Source organism: Cydia strobilella, chromosome 8 (assembly GCF_947568885.1).
Source record: "Cydia strobilella chromosome 8, ilCydStro3.1, whole genome shotgun sequence".
NCBI lineage: Eukaryota > Metazoa > Arthropoda > Insecta > Lepidoptera > Tortricidae > Cydia > Cydia strobilella.
In genome coordinates this window covers 8,142,844-8,160,042 of record NC_086048.1, presented here as the reverse complement: position 1 = coordinate 8,160,042, position 17,199 = coordinate 8,142,844, and the positions used below count along the sequence as shown (strand labels likewise).

At 36.6% G+C, this 17,199-nt stretch overlaps 1 protein-coding gene across 1 annotated transcript; it reads left to right on the top strand.

Moving 5' to 3' along the window:
- Positions 1–1,376: 1,376 nt before the first annotated feature.
- Positions 1,377–12,649, top strand: LOC134743554 (putative sodium-dependent multivitamin transporter). The gene is made up of 10 exons (XM_063677055.1): positions 1,377–1,570; positions 4,258–4,380; positions 4,740–5,302; positions 5,397–5,493; positions 5,818–5,982; positions 6,408–6,565; positions 7,668–7,872; positions 8,694–8,888; positions 9,270–9,434; positions 12,485–12,649. The coding sequence occupies exons 2-10, from the start codon at positions 4,264–4,266 to the stop codon at positions 12,503–12,505; spliced, it is 1,686 nt and encodes a 561-aa protein (XP_063533125.1). The 5' UTR covers positions 1,377–1,570; positions 4,258–4,263; the 3' UTR covers positions 12,506–12,649.
- Positions 12,650–17,199: the final 4,550 nt, after the last annotated feature.

The window sequence follows — 17,199 nt, the reverse complement described above, 5'->3', positions numbered from 1 at the left end:
TTTGATGTACATCGCAATTTCAAAAATGTAGAGGCAGGGGAATGTAAGAACTTTCAGGTCTTTAAAATGTGGTACACAGCTATCTGTTAGGTGAAGCCCTAGAATCGCTTTCACGCATCTTTTCTGTGCGATAAAGACGGCTTCTCTGTTGACTGAATTACCCCAATAGATGATCCCATATCGTAAGGTTGACCCAACGAAACTGAGATAAGCCATCATCACAGCTTCCGTACTAAACTGGTACTTAAATTGGTTTTTAAAGTTATTATTCGAATGCATGTTTGCCTCCGACGTAGTATAACAAAAAATTGGCATTATACATGCAAAATAAATACGTATGATAAAAATTGCTTATTTTATTCATTCAATTGTTATTTAATTTATGTAAAACAGTTTGTTTGTCAGTGAATTGTCTTTAAAAAACCCGTAGGGGTGGGATCAAAAACTAAGTAAGTTCGACTCACGCTTGACTGCACATTTCTAATATGTTTTTCTGTTATTTTGTGTTTTTTTTTCAAATTTTAGACCCAGTAGTTTCGGAGATAAAGGGGGGGTCGTGGTCATGTTTTGCTTTCTTTCTGGAATGAGTTCTAAACTATTTATCCTAAAATTATAAAAAAATATATTTGAGATACTCACAATAAGCTCTTTCATTTCATATGTAGCATGATATAGTTTGAGACACTTTATTTTTTAAGAAACTTTAACTTTCGGAGAAAATAGGCTGTGACAGACGTACAGACAGACGCACGAGTGATCCTATAAGGTTTCCGTTTTTTCCTTTTGAGGTACGGAACCCAAAAAATTAAAAAGTACGAGATTTCAAGCTTTTTTACCTGGTATTTCTCCTTATTCATAATTAAGGTAAATCATTGTCCATCTTTAATTAATCATGGTGGTAGTGGTTTAAAAAAAGTGCCAACTAAAATATATGCAAAATTAAACATGTTGATAAAATGGCACATTTAGACGTTAAAATACATGTGTATATATTAGAACGTATTGATTTTATAAAAATAAGCATAGAAGAATTTTGAGATTTGTTTTTCTGGACCTACATCTACAGTGGCGCCAACTGGTGAGCATAAAAACGGTAGCCCTCATTGATTTCTGATTAAATGCAAAAGTAAAAATGTTAATGTACGCAAGGTTGACCAAATTTTGTTTTCTGATAAGAATATTTGAACAGTGTAAAACGTAAAGCGCTTAAACCGCTTAAGGGGCAACGCGTTGGCAGATGGCAGATATCGTACGATATCGTACAAAACATAACCTATAAACTTCAGCCAGTGAACGAAAGCAATGCTGCCATCATCTAAAACCACTCTTAAATCCAGTATTACGGTGACATTACACCAGATTCACTGGTGCTAATCAGACGTGATAGTATTACACAATATAAGTGTTTAATAATACGCGATGTAATGTTAGTATTTATAGGTTAAGTTTATGTGATCGTGAAAATAAATGTACTTTAACAAAGAACAGTGATATTTAATTTGTAATTTAAAAAAATAACAAGGAAAAATACAAGTAGTTATTCTGAATTCGACGACCTCTAGTGAGACTTGTAAGTATAATCAAGGCTAAATATGCTATTCCAGTGGTGTAAGTTTATGACATAAAAATGTAATTTAATTTTGTAATATGAAATAGCAGAAAAGGATGTTTCGTTATCAATTATAAATAAGGGCAATATTTTAGTTTCAAATTATTATTAAATGTTTTATATAATTTTCTTTTTTTTGGTTTTTTGTAATAAAATTATTTAATAACAAGTAAGCGACAAATTTTAATTCAATTATTTAATAAATAAATAAAAACTAATATTAAATTTTTTATTCATAATTTTAAATAAAAACTAGGTTCTGCTTAACATTTTAAGAATTTACATATTTATTCGCTACACTCATATTTTTTGCAATGGGGCTAGATTTTTTTTTAAACTATTTATTAATTAACAAATAGTATATTTGTAAAACGCTACACAAGCCAGTAATAGTAGAATGTTAACCAAGGGATGAAAGGCACTCATTGCTGCCAAGGTATTTTGGCGCTCGAACGCAGTGAGAGTGCCAATAGTCCGGGGCTGAAATGATGCCTTTCACCCGAGTTAAACACTACTTTTCATTCATTTCGAATACAAGGAAAGTAAAATGAATGTGTTTTTTTAAAACAAATGGATTTGTTATACTATTTCCATTCTGATATTTGACTCTCCATTCCATAAATAACGATACTTTTGCCTAAATTGTTAATTGAAAGTACCCTCAAGAAATACTAAAAACCGGCCAAGTGCGAGTCGGACTCGCCCACCGAGGGTTCCGTACTCTTTAGCATTTGTTGTTATAGCGGCAACAGAAATACATTATCTGTGAAAATTTCAACTGTAGCTATCACGGTTCATGAGATACAGCCTGGTGACAGACAGACAGACGGACAGACGGACAGCGGAGTCTTAGTAATAGGGTCCCGTTTTTACCCTTTGGGTACGGAACCCTAACAATGTATGTAGAGTATGTAGACGTGTACGTGTTTTCCCTAGACGAAATTCGAACGTTGCAAAACATTTATAAGTATTGGACGCACTGTTGAAATTTGCGTTTGCAGCAGCAGAACCTATAATTCAGCATAATATTGATTTGAATTAGCAAACTAAATACACAAAAAATGCTGTATTTACCTACCGTTGCCCGTTAGCACTTGCACTTGCACCATTCACTAACCCCGGGTTAACCGGTTAAACCTGGAGTTACCATGGTTACCATTACAATTTGACACTGGGTTAACGGGTTAACCCCGGGTTAGTGGGATGGTGCAAGTGGCGCTAGACTATCATATCATCAGACACGTGGCGAAGGCATTAAACTTGACAAAAACTTTGAGATTTGAATGTTTTAAATGGTTTGCTAATAAGTAAGTAGTTGAGTTAACCAAATTTTTTAAAGTAGGTTGGTACTATAGGTCTACCTTGGGTCTACCGCATAAATGCGAGGCGGTTGGTAATAAGTTAAGAACGCTCTATCAAAAGATATGAAAAGGTAGCTACTTTCACGGAATTTTGAAATTTAAATTGAGGCTTGAAAACTTGTCAGATATAAATTTGATGTGTGAACTTGTGAATGGTGAAATTTAAGTGTTATAAGTAGAAAGTAGAGAAGACATGTGCAACTTTATGCATTTTTATTAGTTTTGAACTTTGATATTCATAAGAAGTATTTTTTATAAGATCTTGTTTGAATAGAAGCTTTTTTCAGGTCGGCAGGTTAAAGTTTTAATTATTTGAGATTTACAATACCTAATTATTTTACTGTCTCTTGTAAATATAGAAACATTAAAATTAATCTCTCTTTTGTTTTACTTTTTCGACCATATACCCCGTGTGAAGGTAACTGGACTATTTAACCTAAAATACATTATTTGCTCACCTAGGAATACGGGGTTATACTTATACTATACAATAAAAAATTAACTAAAAATAACTTAATGATATTCCTGCTGGGTGACGTATTAACGAGGTAATAAAAAAACGGCATTTTTTATGAATATAATTAAAGGCGCATTTCTTTATGTTCATTTGAAAACAGTTTCATAATACAAAATAATATATTTATAGAAGTAATCCCGATGTTTTTAACTCAATTTACAATACACGAAATTGAACTTTGATTTTGATACCATATTGTAAGTCTCTGCGTTTTAACGTGCCAATATAAAGATCTGATAAACTTATCATACTCTAAAAGGATTTCCTTTTAAATTTTTGTTGTTGGTAGTGATTATACTTTGTACATACTGCTCTATTGTAGTAAAAATAAATTAAAATTTGTGTCGTTTTCAATAAAAAGGTACCTCATTGTCGCTTGTCATAAGGACGCTCTGACAGGTTATTCGTATAAAGATACAAGCAAACTACGTCCTTTAAACAAGAAATAATTTACATGGCATTTTAACTGAAATACTTTATTTATAGCCGCGCCTTTTACTTTATAGAAATGATTGAACCAAATTGCTTCATATCACATAGTTAATTATTGCAATTGATAATTGGCCAATATTAATAGTGTTGACCTGAAGCTGATTGTGGATGGCAACAAAAAGTTCCTTAATTATTATCACGGTGCAGTAGGCTCAGAGGGCTATTAATAATAATGTAACCATAATTTTAGAACCTTTGTCAAGAAGCGATAAAACCCATTTGCAAATGACCGCAAAATAAAATATCAGTGAAATATACGTAAGCCTTTTTTTTTTCAGGACAAGATGGTGCAATCGGTATTTGGAGTATGGGACTACGCCATAATGGCTTTAACAATGATCGCATCCATCGCAATTGGACTATATTTTCGCTTCAGCGGCGGAAAACAAAAAACAAATGAGGTTATTAACTACCTAAATACCTAAGACTAGTGGAATACAGTCACTATCCAGAAACTTTACTATTATATTTTGTTTTTTTTTGCTCAAATTACATAAAAAACTTTTACGACTACAGTCGTACAGTCTCTATTGTTTACGAAATGGTTTAAGTAATTATTTTCTTATGCCTCTTGCCTTTGCCTACGCATTTGTGCTATTTTCAACAAGAAGGGTACTTATTGTCGCTTGTCAGTAAGGCGCTATTTCCATATAGCTTCAATTAGAAATCAACCTTATCAACAAGCGACAATGTGGTACCTTTTGGTTGAAAACGTCACATTTATATCTTTTAAATACATGTATATATACTCTTTTTACAGGAGTATCTTCTCGCAGATCGAAACATGTCTATACTGCCCGTGGCAGTTTCCCTGATGGCATCATTCATGTCGGCCATTACGCTTCTTGGGGTGTCATCAGAAAATTATTCCTATGGAATGCAGTTCGTCGTCATCAACATATCGTATGGCATCGCTACACCGATCGCAAGTCGGTATTACCTGCCAGTGTTCTTCGGGCTACAGAAGACGAGTACTTATGAATACTTGGAACTACGCTTCGGGCCTCACATACGAGTGCTAGCCTCCCTCACATACACTCTACAAATGATACTCTACAATGGCATCGTGCTTTATGCTCCTGCTATAGTCCTAGAAGCGGTGACAGGCCTGGACAGACTGATATCTATACTAGTCGTTGGATTGGTGTGCACTTTCTACGCAACTTTAGGCGGAATGAAAGCCGTAATCTGGACTGATCTTTTGCAATCCCTGTTGATGTTCGGTGCTGTGTTCAGCGTAGTTGTATTCAGCTCTGTACAGCTTGGAGGCTTTGGGAAAATATTTACAATTGCGAAAGAGAGAGGAAGACTTGAGTTTGACAGGTATGCTCTTTAATACCGTATTAATAAGAAAACAAAGTAATGTATGTGTGAACTTGTCTGTTTATACTATTATTTATTATTATTTGTTTTTTAGTTTTAGTTTCGACCTGACAGTAAGGAATACTTGGTGGTCACTGAACTTCGGAGGTTTGATCACGTATTTGTCTCTGTATGCGGTTAATCATACTCAGGTGAGTAGTACTACTATTTATTCCAGCAATGTTTAAATCATATTTAATAATTATCAATTTATTGATTGATATGATGTTCTATAAGACCATAATAGAAGGAAAATATCATCAAAAAAACTTAATCAACTGCTTTTTAAGAAATTGATAAAACTATAAATCGTACGTGCTCGGTCTAATGTGTCACATTTATTTTTCTGTAACAACAGAATTAAAATACGCTTACAAAAATGCATCATCAATTAAAAATACAAAAATAATAGACAAAAAAATCATGCGTTTGAATGGGACAAACGCAAAGGTTAATTATTATTCCTTACTTTATAGATTCAGCGTCTTCAGACAGTGAGAACGCTGGAGCGCTCCCAGGCGTGCCTGTGGTGGAGCTGGCCGGTGCTGTCCGTGCTCAGCATCTGCACGTGCATGAGCGGGCTCGGCATTTTCGCCGTGTACAAGGACTGCGACCCGCTGGCGGTCGGCAGCATCACTAAGGTACCTAATTTTCTAACTTACGGAAAGACATCCGTTAAAAATGCGTGTGACTTTTAACAACAATGTGTCGTATGCGTCTGCATTTTTTTATACTGGAACTTTAGTTTTACACTCACTGGAACTTTAGTTCCAGTGAGTGTAAAAATGGACTGGTAGGTAGTCCAATCTTATGCCGTTGACCAATAATCCAATATATTTATTATTTAAGTTTGTATTGACATGGTAAAGATAATTTAAGTATCAACTATATGAATATTTGTGATAAACTTTTGTTTTGGCTGCATGTGTTAGGGATACTAACCAATGCAGATAATTTAACCCATGCTTAACCTGTTTGATATTGGATGACAATGACATCAATGACAATGTCATATAACTGGGTGGGTACCTGTACTAATATTAATTTGTGTTATGTTGCATGTCAGATGGACCAGCTAATGCCCTACTACGTGGTGGACGCGATGAAATCCGTGCCCGGCCTGGCGGGTTTGTTCGTGGCCGGCATCTTCAGCGCCTCGTTGTCCACTGTGTCAGCCGCCTGCAACGCTCTGGCTGCCGTCACGCTCACTGACTACGTTGGCAAGTGAGGATATGACTTTACTAAGTGACCTTGCTAAAGTAAGGACGCTAAGCATGAACAATTGACCTGCCATTTCCTATCTCTCCTTCCTATATCTCTATCGCATGCGCGTAATTATATTGCTGTCAATACTGTCCCGCCCATGAAATGGAAATGGCAGGTCAATGTTACGAAATATTCGTGCTTAGCGTCCTTATTTTACAATGAAATCCATGCTTGGCTTGAAAGGGATTCTTGCTCCGATGAATCCATGCCTGACTTGGCCCCTCTTCGTAGCCGGTGTTCAATGCCTCGTTGTCAACTGTGTTGCCTATAATGTCCTGGCTGCTGTCACACTCATTGTCGTACGTCTGCAAGTATTTGAGAACTGATACGGTAACATTACCTACCATTATGAAGTCCGTGTCACTTAGTAAACATTTCCGAAATTTGGATGATGGATGATTGATTGATTAATTGATTTGGAAATAAAACGAGCTAAGCTAAGTTCAGTCTGATGGGCGGTTTTACATAACATATATTTTCAGCGCTGTATTGTTACTGATATCGATAAATTAAAATTAAGCTACCTACTTTGTTCTAAACATATTTGGAACGTACTTCTTAGGGATGAAACTAACCTAAACAAAATAATGCAAACGCTATTTTATTATTAGTCTGTAAAGTTCATACTTATATTTTTAAGCAATTTTCAATCCGACTTTTGCATATTCCATGCCACTCAAGAGGAATACTATCGTAAGTATTTTAAAGCATTACATTTATACTAGTCGTCTACTAGAGTATTAACAAGGATTAAAGAATAATGTCAAGTAAACAAACACACAGACATCAAATAGAAAACATTGTTTAGCATGATAAGATGCAACATTAGACAAGGTAATGCATATTATACAGTTTTTACGTGTCAGTTTTTACATGCAAATAATTCTACTTGTCTTGTACCCACTTGTACCTAAATCTTAAGAAGAAAAAAGTAGTCACGTCGTGTATTAGTTGCAAATATTTTCAGTATAGTGCCAATGGATGCACATACGACACCAAATGTGCGTGTATTTAGGAATTTAAAATTAAATCGTTGACACTTTTTTTTGCTTATTTCAAGATGGTGCCACGTGCGTGACTCGTACATCCCCTGGCTGACGAAGCTGGCCGCCTGCGGATATGGCCTCGTATTTCTGGCCCTGGCGTTCGTGGCCGAACATCTGGGCGGCTTGCTTCAAGCGGCGCTCACCATCTTCGGAGCTGTCGGAGGTCCAATGCTCGGAGTCTTCACTTTGGGCATGTTCACTACCTTCACTAATGAAAACGTAAGTGAGTCTTCAATGTTCCTGGCTGTGGCCTTCGTGGTCGAACGTTTGAGGGGCTTGCTTCAAGCGGCGCTCACCATCTTTGGAGCTGTCAGATGTTCGAAGTCACCTTGGGCATGTTTTATACCTTCGCAAATGAAAAAGTAGTGAAAGTTCTAAATCTGGATGTAAAGCAAGCAAGACGTAAACGTAGTTCTGGCATGGATGATTCACTCTAAATTGTACGAAGCCACTTTCGGCATACATTGGAAAATGAACACGTAAGTTTCTATTTGTGGAAGATATTAAATAGATCTAAATCTAATAATTCTTACTAGATCTTCTAAAACAAGCATCATTCACGGTAAATTAAGAACCAAAGACTTTAGCTGTTGGTAAAATAGCCGTAGGTAAATACCTAGTGGTTACACAATACCAGTACCTACGTATAGTCACTACTTCAGAGCAAAAAAGTAAATAAATACGTAATCTTACGATTAGCTGCATTCAGAACCACGTTGCATGTAATTCATGTTGTACCTACTGGAAGTTCCAGTAGGTACAACATAAATTGATTTTGTGTTCCAGTCTGGAACACAAAATCAATTACTATAGGTAGATGATCGGATTCGTTGAAATAATTAATGGTTTACGAGAAAATAATTGCACACAGCAATGTATTTGTAGATCAGTGAAGGTACACATTACACATACACACTTCTTTTCATTTCACGTTCTTTTCATGTCCTGTGCCAATTAAGTTAACGGAAAAATTTAAATCGCACGTACCTTGTTTACTTCAGCAGTGATAGTGATCGAAAATCGTTTCATTATAATTCCAGGGTGTTTGCGTTGCCCTGCTCAGCGGGATGGCTGTAACACTGTGGATCAGTTTCGGAGGCCCCCGGCCGCCGCCTGTCAGTTTGCCGGTTAGCGTGGCTGGGTGTGCTGCTAACATTACCCTACCAGAGACTCGGACTACGGATCCCAGTGACTACTTCTACTTGTACAGAGTGTCTTACTTGTGGACTAGCCCAGTGAGTAGAAATAACTGTTTTCTCCCGTCATTATTTCTTGTAGTTAACGAATTTTAGTTATTTAAAATATTTACTTACATAAACAATCGTTTAAGAAAGAAGAGTTTTCTGAAGCCTTGGTCTTCGATTGATGCCGTACAAAATGAGACGACGTACGCAGCGTAGGTACGGTAGCACGTAGGAGACCAAGTCCTAAGAAGCAAATAAAATACAGACAGAGGTTAGACACTCGTTCGCTTTGACGACGCGTCCCAGACTGCGGACATTTTATTCGAACCATTTTGAAATGACGGGTGCCAGGGTGCGGGGCCAGGTATTCCTCCTGTCTGGTCGACTCTCCTGGTGGTGATGGTGAATTAAATACGCTTGGTATCGTTTCAGATCGGGTTACTGTGGGTACTGGTGGTAGGTTCGCTTGTGTCGCTAGCGTGGAAGCGCCAGCACCCGTGGCAACGAGCTGGTCGCAAGCATCCCGACCCAGCACTCTTCACTCCGCCTCTCGCTCGTCGGTTGCGACACACGCAGGAGACGAAAACGGATGTACAGGTATGCATGTTTATAAACACGGGTCCATGCCAAAAAACCGTAATTGATCGGTATCCAAAAAAAGTCAATAGGCATGCCCCTGGCCAACCCTCCAATTGAGCCGGGGGTCCGATTCTGACAAGGTGATATTTTCGGACCAGAAATGTCACTGTTGACATCTGACAGATCAAACATCCACAGAAGTTTCAGAATAAGAAATTAAAAATCAGCATCGGGCTCCTGGTGAAGCATGCGCGATGGCTTCTACGCTAAACAAAAGTTGATAGGTATTTGACTTATTTTTAGTATTTCTACTGCGACGACAAACTGCTTCTCAACTTCAGCATGCGCATAACACACACGCAACTTACCCACTCTAAGCAGCATGCCTCTTATCTTGTTATGAAATGTTAAGAATTTGATTCTAAGGCGTGGCGTAACTTGACTAATTATATGGATTGATGTAACGTAAAGTCGGGTTACATTGGGAATTTAGCCATTGGGGTTTATTCGGTGCAGGTTTAATTATTGCATTTAACTTATAGCATATCTATTATCATGTGGTTGATTTTAGCTGTCCATTCACGTACCTATTTATATTTTTTATTAGACCCTACGGATCGGACTACGGATTTAGATACGTGCTATTCATGTGGGCCAAAGTTGGTTGGGTCACTCTCTGTTGGATGAATGTAACCCGACCTTACGGTATATCTTTCGCATAATATATTTATATGAATTTCAAAAGCATGAAACAGGTTATTAGTATATTGTTTTCAGTCTTCGTTGCTCCTGAGTCTGGACATGCATTTTGGTTTTCTTACCGATTTATAATATATTTTGCATACAACACTGTAGCGCATGCTTGGCACTTACCTCCGCGAGTCACGAAAGTCGTTCACGCAGCCATGCTCACTGTGGGATTTTATTATAAAAACCGGCCAAGTGCGAGTCGAAATCGCGCACGAAGGGCTCCGTACCATTACGCAAAAAACGGCAAAAAATCACGTTTGTTGTATAGGGGGCTCCTATACAACAAATATTTATTTTATTATGTTTTTAGTATTTGTTATTTAGCGGCAAGGCAACAGAAATACATCATCTGAAAATTTCACGGTTCATGAGATACAGCCTGGTGACAGACGGACAAACAGACAGACAGACGGCGGAGTCTTAGTAATAAGGTCCCGTTTTTACCCCTTGGGTACGGAACCCTAAAAACACAACTTTACTGGCGTGGAGTGTCCGTGTGCTGCAGTGGGCTTCCAGTTTTTATTATTTAGTTTGTTATTTTTTCTTGCATGTGCATGCTTTCTTAGTAATCTGTTATAGATGGATGCCTCCTACCTATGAGCCAGCTTTACGCGTCTGGTTTTTGTGAATATAAGAGGTATGTCATAGCTTGTTAAGTCTTACAATACAATTACCTAGTGCTTATTAATTTTATGCTCATTTAACTGCATGTCTTTATGCTTGCTTACAATTTGAATTAAGCTACTCTATAAAACTGCATTGTGCTTAAGTATAATTATTGGTATAGATTTACTCTCGTTTCATTATTAAATGATGTTATTATTTTTGATATCGTCTATACTATATTATTTATGTACTAGTATGGGTGTTATAAATTTACGACGACCGAATTGATGAGATGCAATGTCGTGGTCGTCGATAAGACATGAATGACATGATCTGTCAACAGTTGTACAACGAATCGACCTTTTGACCAATCGACCACACAATTCACATGACAATCGACAGTTGTCATTGCCAAAACTTATATAACCTCACTGGGGTCCCTTTTTTTAAATTATTATTTTACAGGACCTTTATATGGGGTCCCTTTGTTTGACTTAATTATTGAAAGTCATAATGTAATGATTGTTATATTATCATTAGTCATAATTCTGAAACCGTTACATTTTCAGGATTTTCCTCGGGTTATCCTATAGATAGGTTAGGTTAGGTTTGTTTTAGGTGTTGTACTGTCGGGGCATGGCTGTTTCGGCAGATACCTGCACAAGGTTGCCCAGCGGAAACCAACACCGGAGTGTCACCAATGCGGAGCCGGCGTAGACTCGGCCCAACACACATTGGCTGAGTGCCCAGTTTTTGGAGAGGAACAGGAGGAGTTGGTCGCCCAGGTAGGGCAAGACCTTTCGCGGCCAGCCGTAGTTCAGGCCATGCTGGGCAGCAAAAGTGTGTGGGAGACTGTGCTCACGTTCTGCGAGCACGTCATGGGAGACACCACGAACGCGAACGGGAAGTCCGGGCCGAGGCTGACCCAATGCGCCGCACGTCTGCGGCCTATGCGGCGGCTCATGAGCGGAACCTGCCGCCCTAACGAGAGCCAGCGGGCGGCGGACACGGGGGCGTCCCCGCCCATGACGCTGGCTTCCGAGATGGTAAGCACAACCTAGTGTCCCGGAAGCGCTTCCACTAGTTAGATCAGGGGAAAAGGCAATAGGGTATGGATCCTAGTCAGGATAGCCGCTGCGGGGTCGCGGACGCATTGCGCGAGCTTCCCCGTAACTCCGCAACCAAAATAGAGCCTCTATACATCCCTGAGTCCCACATAACCGTCCGGGTTCTCCCCGGCCCGGCGGCATGCGTAAAAGCATTCCTCATGTTAAAAAAAAGGTTAGGTTTGTTTTATGGCAATCCTGAAAAGTTACGCGTTTCTGAGGAAAACCAAATTATGACTAATGATAATATGACAATCATTACTTTCAATAATTATTGACATAATTATTGGCTTTCAATAATTATCACTAGACTTATATTGACCGGGATATAGACCGTGATTTCAATAATTATGTCAAACAATAGAGACCCACAATCACTACATAGGTAGTATAAAAGAAAGTCGCTTTCCGCTGCCTGTCTGTCCCTATGTATGCTTAGGTAATTCTTTAAAACTACGCAATGGATTTTGATGCGGTTGGAATGGATAATTCTTAGGGAAGGTTTTAGTGTATAATTTGTAAAGGTTTTGTGTACCCGGGGCGGGTCGCTAGTACTAAAATAGAAATGACTATATTTATATAAAATGTTTTATTTCTTGTTTTCAGTGCGAGCTGTTGAAGCGGTGAGTGACCGAACATGCTACGTAACGTAATTTATTTATGTTTTGTATCTTGAATTTAGATTTATTTCATAATTAGCTAGCGAATGGTAAATGGTATTATCATATGGTTCAATTTGTGTATGCGCCATCAGGCCTAAAATGCATTCGAGGCATCTATATAATTGGATCACTCAATGTCGCTCACGCTATACCTACTTAAATCTGCATAGTATATGAGGATAAAGCTTAAGATTTTGTTATACAACGTTGGTGATAACTAACATACGGCCGTTTGATGGAAAGCTGTCACCGCAGTCAATGGATGCCTGAAAACCTTGTAGATTCCCATTTGTCAAAACTTGATTAGGTAGTTATAAGGAGATCTTATCTTATCCCAGTAATAATATGATATGCGATTGAGCACTCAGCGGTAAAATCACCGCGAATAACATTTTTGCGAATCGCGTGGTGTAACACAACTTATTCCGTTGCAGGATAGTGATTTAGGGTCGGTTGCACTAAACTGTTTGTCATCGTTAAAGAGTTCGCTAAACTTTATTGTATGGAAAGTTTCATAGTAAACCGCCGCGTCGCGCCGGGTGACGTTGATCAGTCTGTCAAATGCGAATGGTGCAACTGGCACTTAGACTCGAATAATCAAACTAAGTAACAGACGTAATAGAAATGAACCACAGGCGTGTTATACTAGTGCTCTACAAAGTGGTAATCGAATAGTAGTGACGAATATAGTTTGACTATCGATAAGTGATATCGATAAGATCGAAAGATCTCCACTTATAAAATTTATGATTTTCTTGTCCTTTTCCAGTGATAATTTTAGCTAGGTAGACTACATTTTTTTTTGTTATGTGTACCTAGATTATAAAATCGATATTTGGCCGTATTACTATGTTTAAACACGAAAATCTCGAATAAATTGAAGCTTTTGTTGTGATTGTTACACCTATATCTTAGTGAAAATACTTATAATATATACTCGTATAAATAGGTGTATACTTGTTATTCAGTGTGTAATGACTTAATGGGTACTTAAGTAGTCACATTCCTAGGTATCAATATAGCCATAAAGGCCACACGCACTTCGGTTACCTCAATGCACATGTTGTCTGTGCCTCAATGTGATTTACAGGTAGCTTTTGTATATTTAATGTTTTTACCTTTTCACAATGTCTACATTTAATGATAACATATAAATATAACCACTATCAGCAGCGAGTTTTGAATGTAAATAGGTATATATAAAAATAATCTGTCAACTACCAATCAGAAGTAATTTACCGATCAGAATAAGTTACTATAAAATAATTAAGTACTAAATGTGAAGTAGTAGTAGTAAATGTGAAGTTGGAAAAATCTTTAAATACCTATACTTTATTTCAATTCTATCGTATTCAGAAATTAAATGATTTAGTTCATAGGTACGTAGAGTTGGACCAAGTTAATTTCTATGAAGATACCTGTGACGTTTAATTATAATATTAATATCACTTCTACGCTTTTTTCTGTCAGTCAGTGCAGCTAACTAGCTTAAAGCTCTATTATTTACCATTTTACTCGAAAGCTCGTAAAATCCTACTTGATTAAATGAAATTATATTCTATTCTAGGGTATTTTTGTAGTAAGGTAGTATAGTTGACGAAATATAATTATCACCGATTCCACATTAAAGTTGTTCGGGCGATCGGTGCAAATTATATTTCGTCAATCATAATTGTGCTTGACAATAACCATTTAAGAGTACCGTACGTACTATGCTTCCCACTGGGTAAAAGAGCTCCAACAGTTTTTATACATGAAAACTATATCACAACCATGTACCTAAAGTATTACAATATGATAGTAGTGATGGTCTACTTTAAATCGACATATATCTACAACAACATAATAATTTTAAAATTATAATTAAATTTCGTGTTTTGTAACAAATTTTGGAGCAAATGTTAAGTCTATGAGTTATATCGGCAATATATTATGCACTGCACCGCTGTGATAGTTTTACGAGAAACCGATCTTCCATTACTAATAAGAGAAACATTATTTATTGAGTAGTAGGTGTAATATATCATATATTCATATCAATATAACAACAAACATATATTATATATGTTTGTTATATTACTTAACCATAAATATTAGTATTATATGTACGTTACAAGAGTGAGGCTCGAATGATTAATATTGCATTTTTAGCTATATATTTAGATAGGTGAACATTTTATTATTTTTTATGAATTATACGTATAGTGAAATTTGGAATGTTGATTTAATTTTGGTTTATTTTGAATGATATTAAATAAGTTCTGTTTTAAACATGGTCAATCTCAAATCATTTATTGTAGCAATCGACTAAAGTTTTATTCTGATCATATAGAGCTAGTCTAAGTACTAATTTTTTAATAATTTATCATGAAAGTGTATATTTAGGTCACGAGATGGATAATTTTTTATAGAGCTGTTATGCATAGAAAATGTATAAAATGTGAAAAAATAAATAATTATACATTAATATGTTATAGTAAAATTCTTCTCTTTTATTTTTCACCCACATCTAATACCTAAGATGCTGTTGAATTAAGTACATAAAACTACACGGCACTCCAAATTTTAGAAGCGCTTACTATACAGCTTGGCACTGGTTTTTTTGAAAAACCCCGAAATAGCCTAATATTTTTAATAATTTTATGCTCTTTACGTATGACCATGTATGACTGAGGCATGTATTTAGGTAACAACTTCGTATTATTCGATTGTCACATTAAAAATGAAATAGTAAACCAAAGAACGAAAAAGAACGTACCTAATAATTAGGTACAGGTATTTTTTTGTATTAAGAAAAAACCGGTTCAGAGCCTCGAAACCAACAATAAAAAAAAAACTTTAAGCTAATATTAGGCGCCAGGGTTATTGTGCCAGATACTACATTTTATGGAGTTATTTTGCTACTACAAATGAAATTAAGGAACTACAAACGATACTTAGCCAGGATAAAAGCCGTAAGCCAATAAAAGTATAAGATTTCAAAATTTGCTGGGATTTTTCTCACCTTCTTAACTTTTTTTTGGTGCAACTACAAATAAAATCCTTTCAACTACTATCAACTGCAAATAAAATACTATCAGAAAAATACATACAAATAAAAAATTGGTCAAGGTCGGGTGCACAAAGGTAGTGTTGGGATAAATAAGTGACAGAATTGAAACTCATACTGCGTGATTCTGTTCGACCATTAAAACAGCAATTGTTGTTATTGATTTCACAATTACGATGATAACAAAGATTGATCTTTAACGTCAAGTTATTATGTCATGCGTAACCCATTTACAAGTAAGTAGATAAGATTTTCGTCATATTATGCCAAGATCATAACCTTGTAAAATCGACATTACTTAATTGATTCAAAAATTCTACCCACCCGTTCAAGATCGTAGTTGGTAATATCACAACATCTTGTTTACGTACATTATGATGCAGTAGGTACTGGGCGGCGAAGTGGGCAGGCAGGCAGGGTAGGCAGTTGCGTCATAAAATAGCTATCTTAACTGCAGCCGCACATATCGCCCGGGGTTGCTTGGAGGTTTTTCCTTTCTCACCCAGATAACTATACCTATCACTATAACTATAGTCGTTAACTTATCTTATTCGGAGATTAGCGATAAGTTTGGGTGGACTAGTGTATGCCAAATATAGTATGACGAATACCTATCAGTTGTAGCAAGTTAGTTATCGTATTTTACTATCGACTATACGCACACTACACGTGATAAGTGCATTTTGGCGGCAGCAATTCGAGCAGCTTATGATATTTCTGGTTGAAGGAACTTCACTGACAGATCATATCCATAACCGTTTCATAACAAGATTATAGTCTGTCAAGCCAAATACTATATTGATCCAAATCCATAACGATAAATAACGCTTTTATTTCCACATACCTAGTATGCTTAACTTTAATTAAATATAAAATAAGCGGGACGCCAGACCGAACTATGAATGGCGCATCTTCAGTACTATGATATTCTGTAATTAGTAATCATTACAATCAGTATTCTGTAATCATTGACAATTATACTATACTTGACTCCGTCAAGAGATAGCGATAGCAGAATGCTCTCCAGTGTACGTGTGCATTTGGACAGCGACGATCGCGTTGATTTATATCGTAATACAATCCGGCTTTACAATGTTTTAATGCAGGAGAAATTCATTCCGTCAGCTATTAAAAATGCGTTAAGGGGTTAAATATATATAGTCGGTGAAAGTGTGTCATTAATTTGTTTAATATATTGAACAGTGCCACAAGCATAGTAAGTATTTAATATAAGACATACCAAGCTAGGAATATTTCATTAACTACGACGAGTATTTGGTCATGATTACACACATTGACCGCTCTCATTTGTTTTTCCTTTTTCTTAAATATTTGGCGATACAATTTTGATACACCGGAAAACTGCGTCGGGACGTTAGGTTCCAGTAATTCCAGTACCCTAAAGTTTCGAGTACGGAAAAGTTATTTTTTGTTTTTGTTATTGCCGGTAACCCCACCTTATTAACAGAAATTGCAAAGATTGACTTAAATAAAAACTAACGACAACAAATGAACTACAAAAATAGGAAGTATTTATAACGTGAATTATAAAGACGCGGCCCGCGGGTGATTGTCCTGTCCCTAAAAAATAGCTCTAGCTCTACACTGGT

Coding starts and splice junctions, on each gene's coding strand:
- LOC134743554 (XM_063677055.1), top strand. CDS start 4,264: ATGGTGCAATCGGTATTTGGAGTATGGGACTACGCCATAATGGCTTTA. Junction 5,983..6,407: donor CGGTCGGCAGCATCACTAAG/GTACCTAATTTT, acceptor GTTGCATGTCAG/ATGGACCAGCTAATGCCCTA. Junction 6,566..7,667: donor CTCACTGACTACGTTGGCAA/GTGAGGATATGA, acceptor GCTTATTTCAAG/ATGGTGCCACGTGCGTGACT.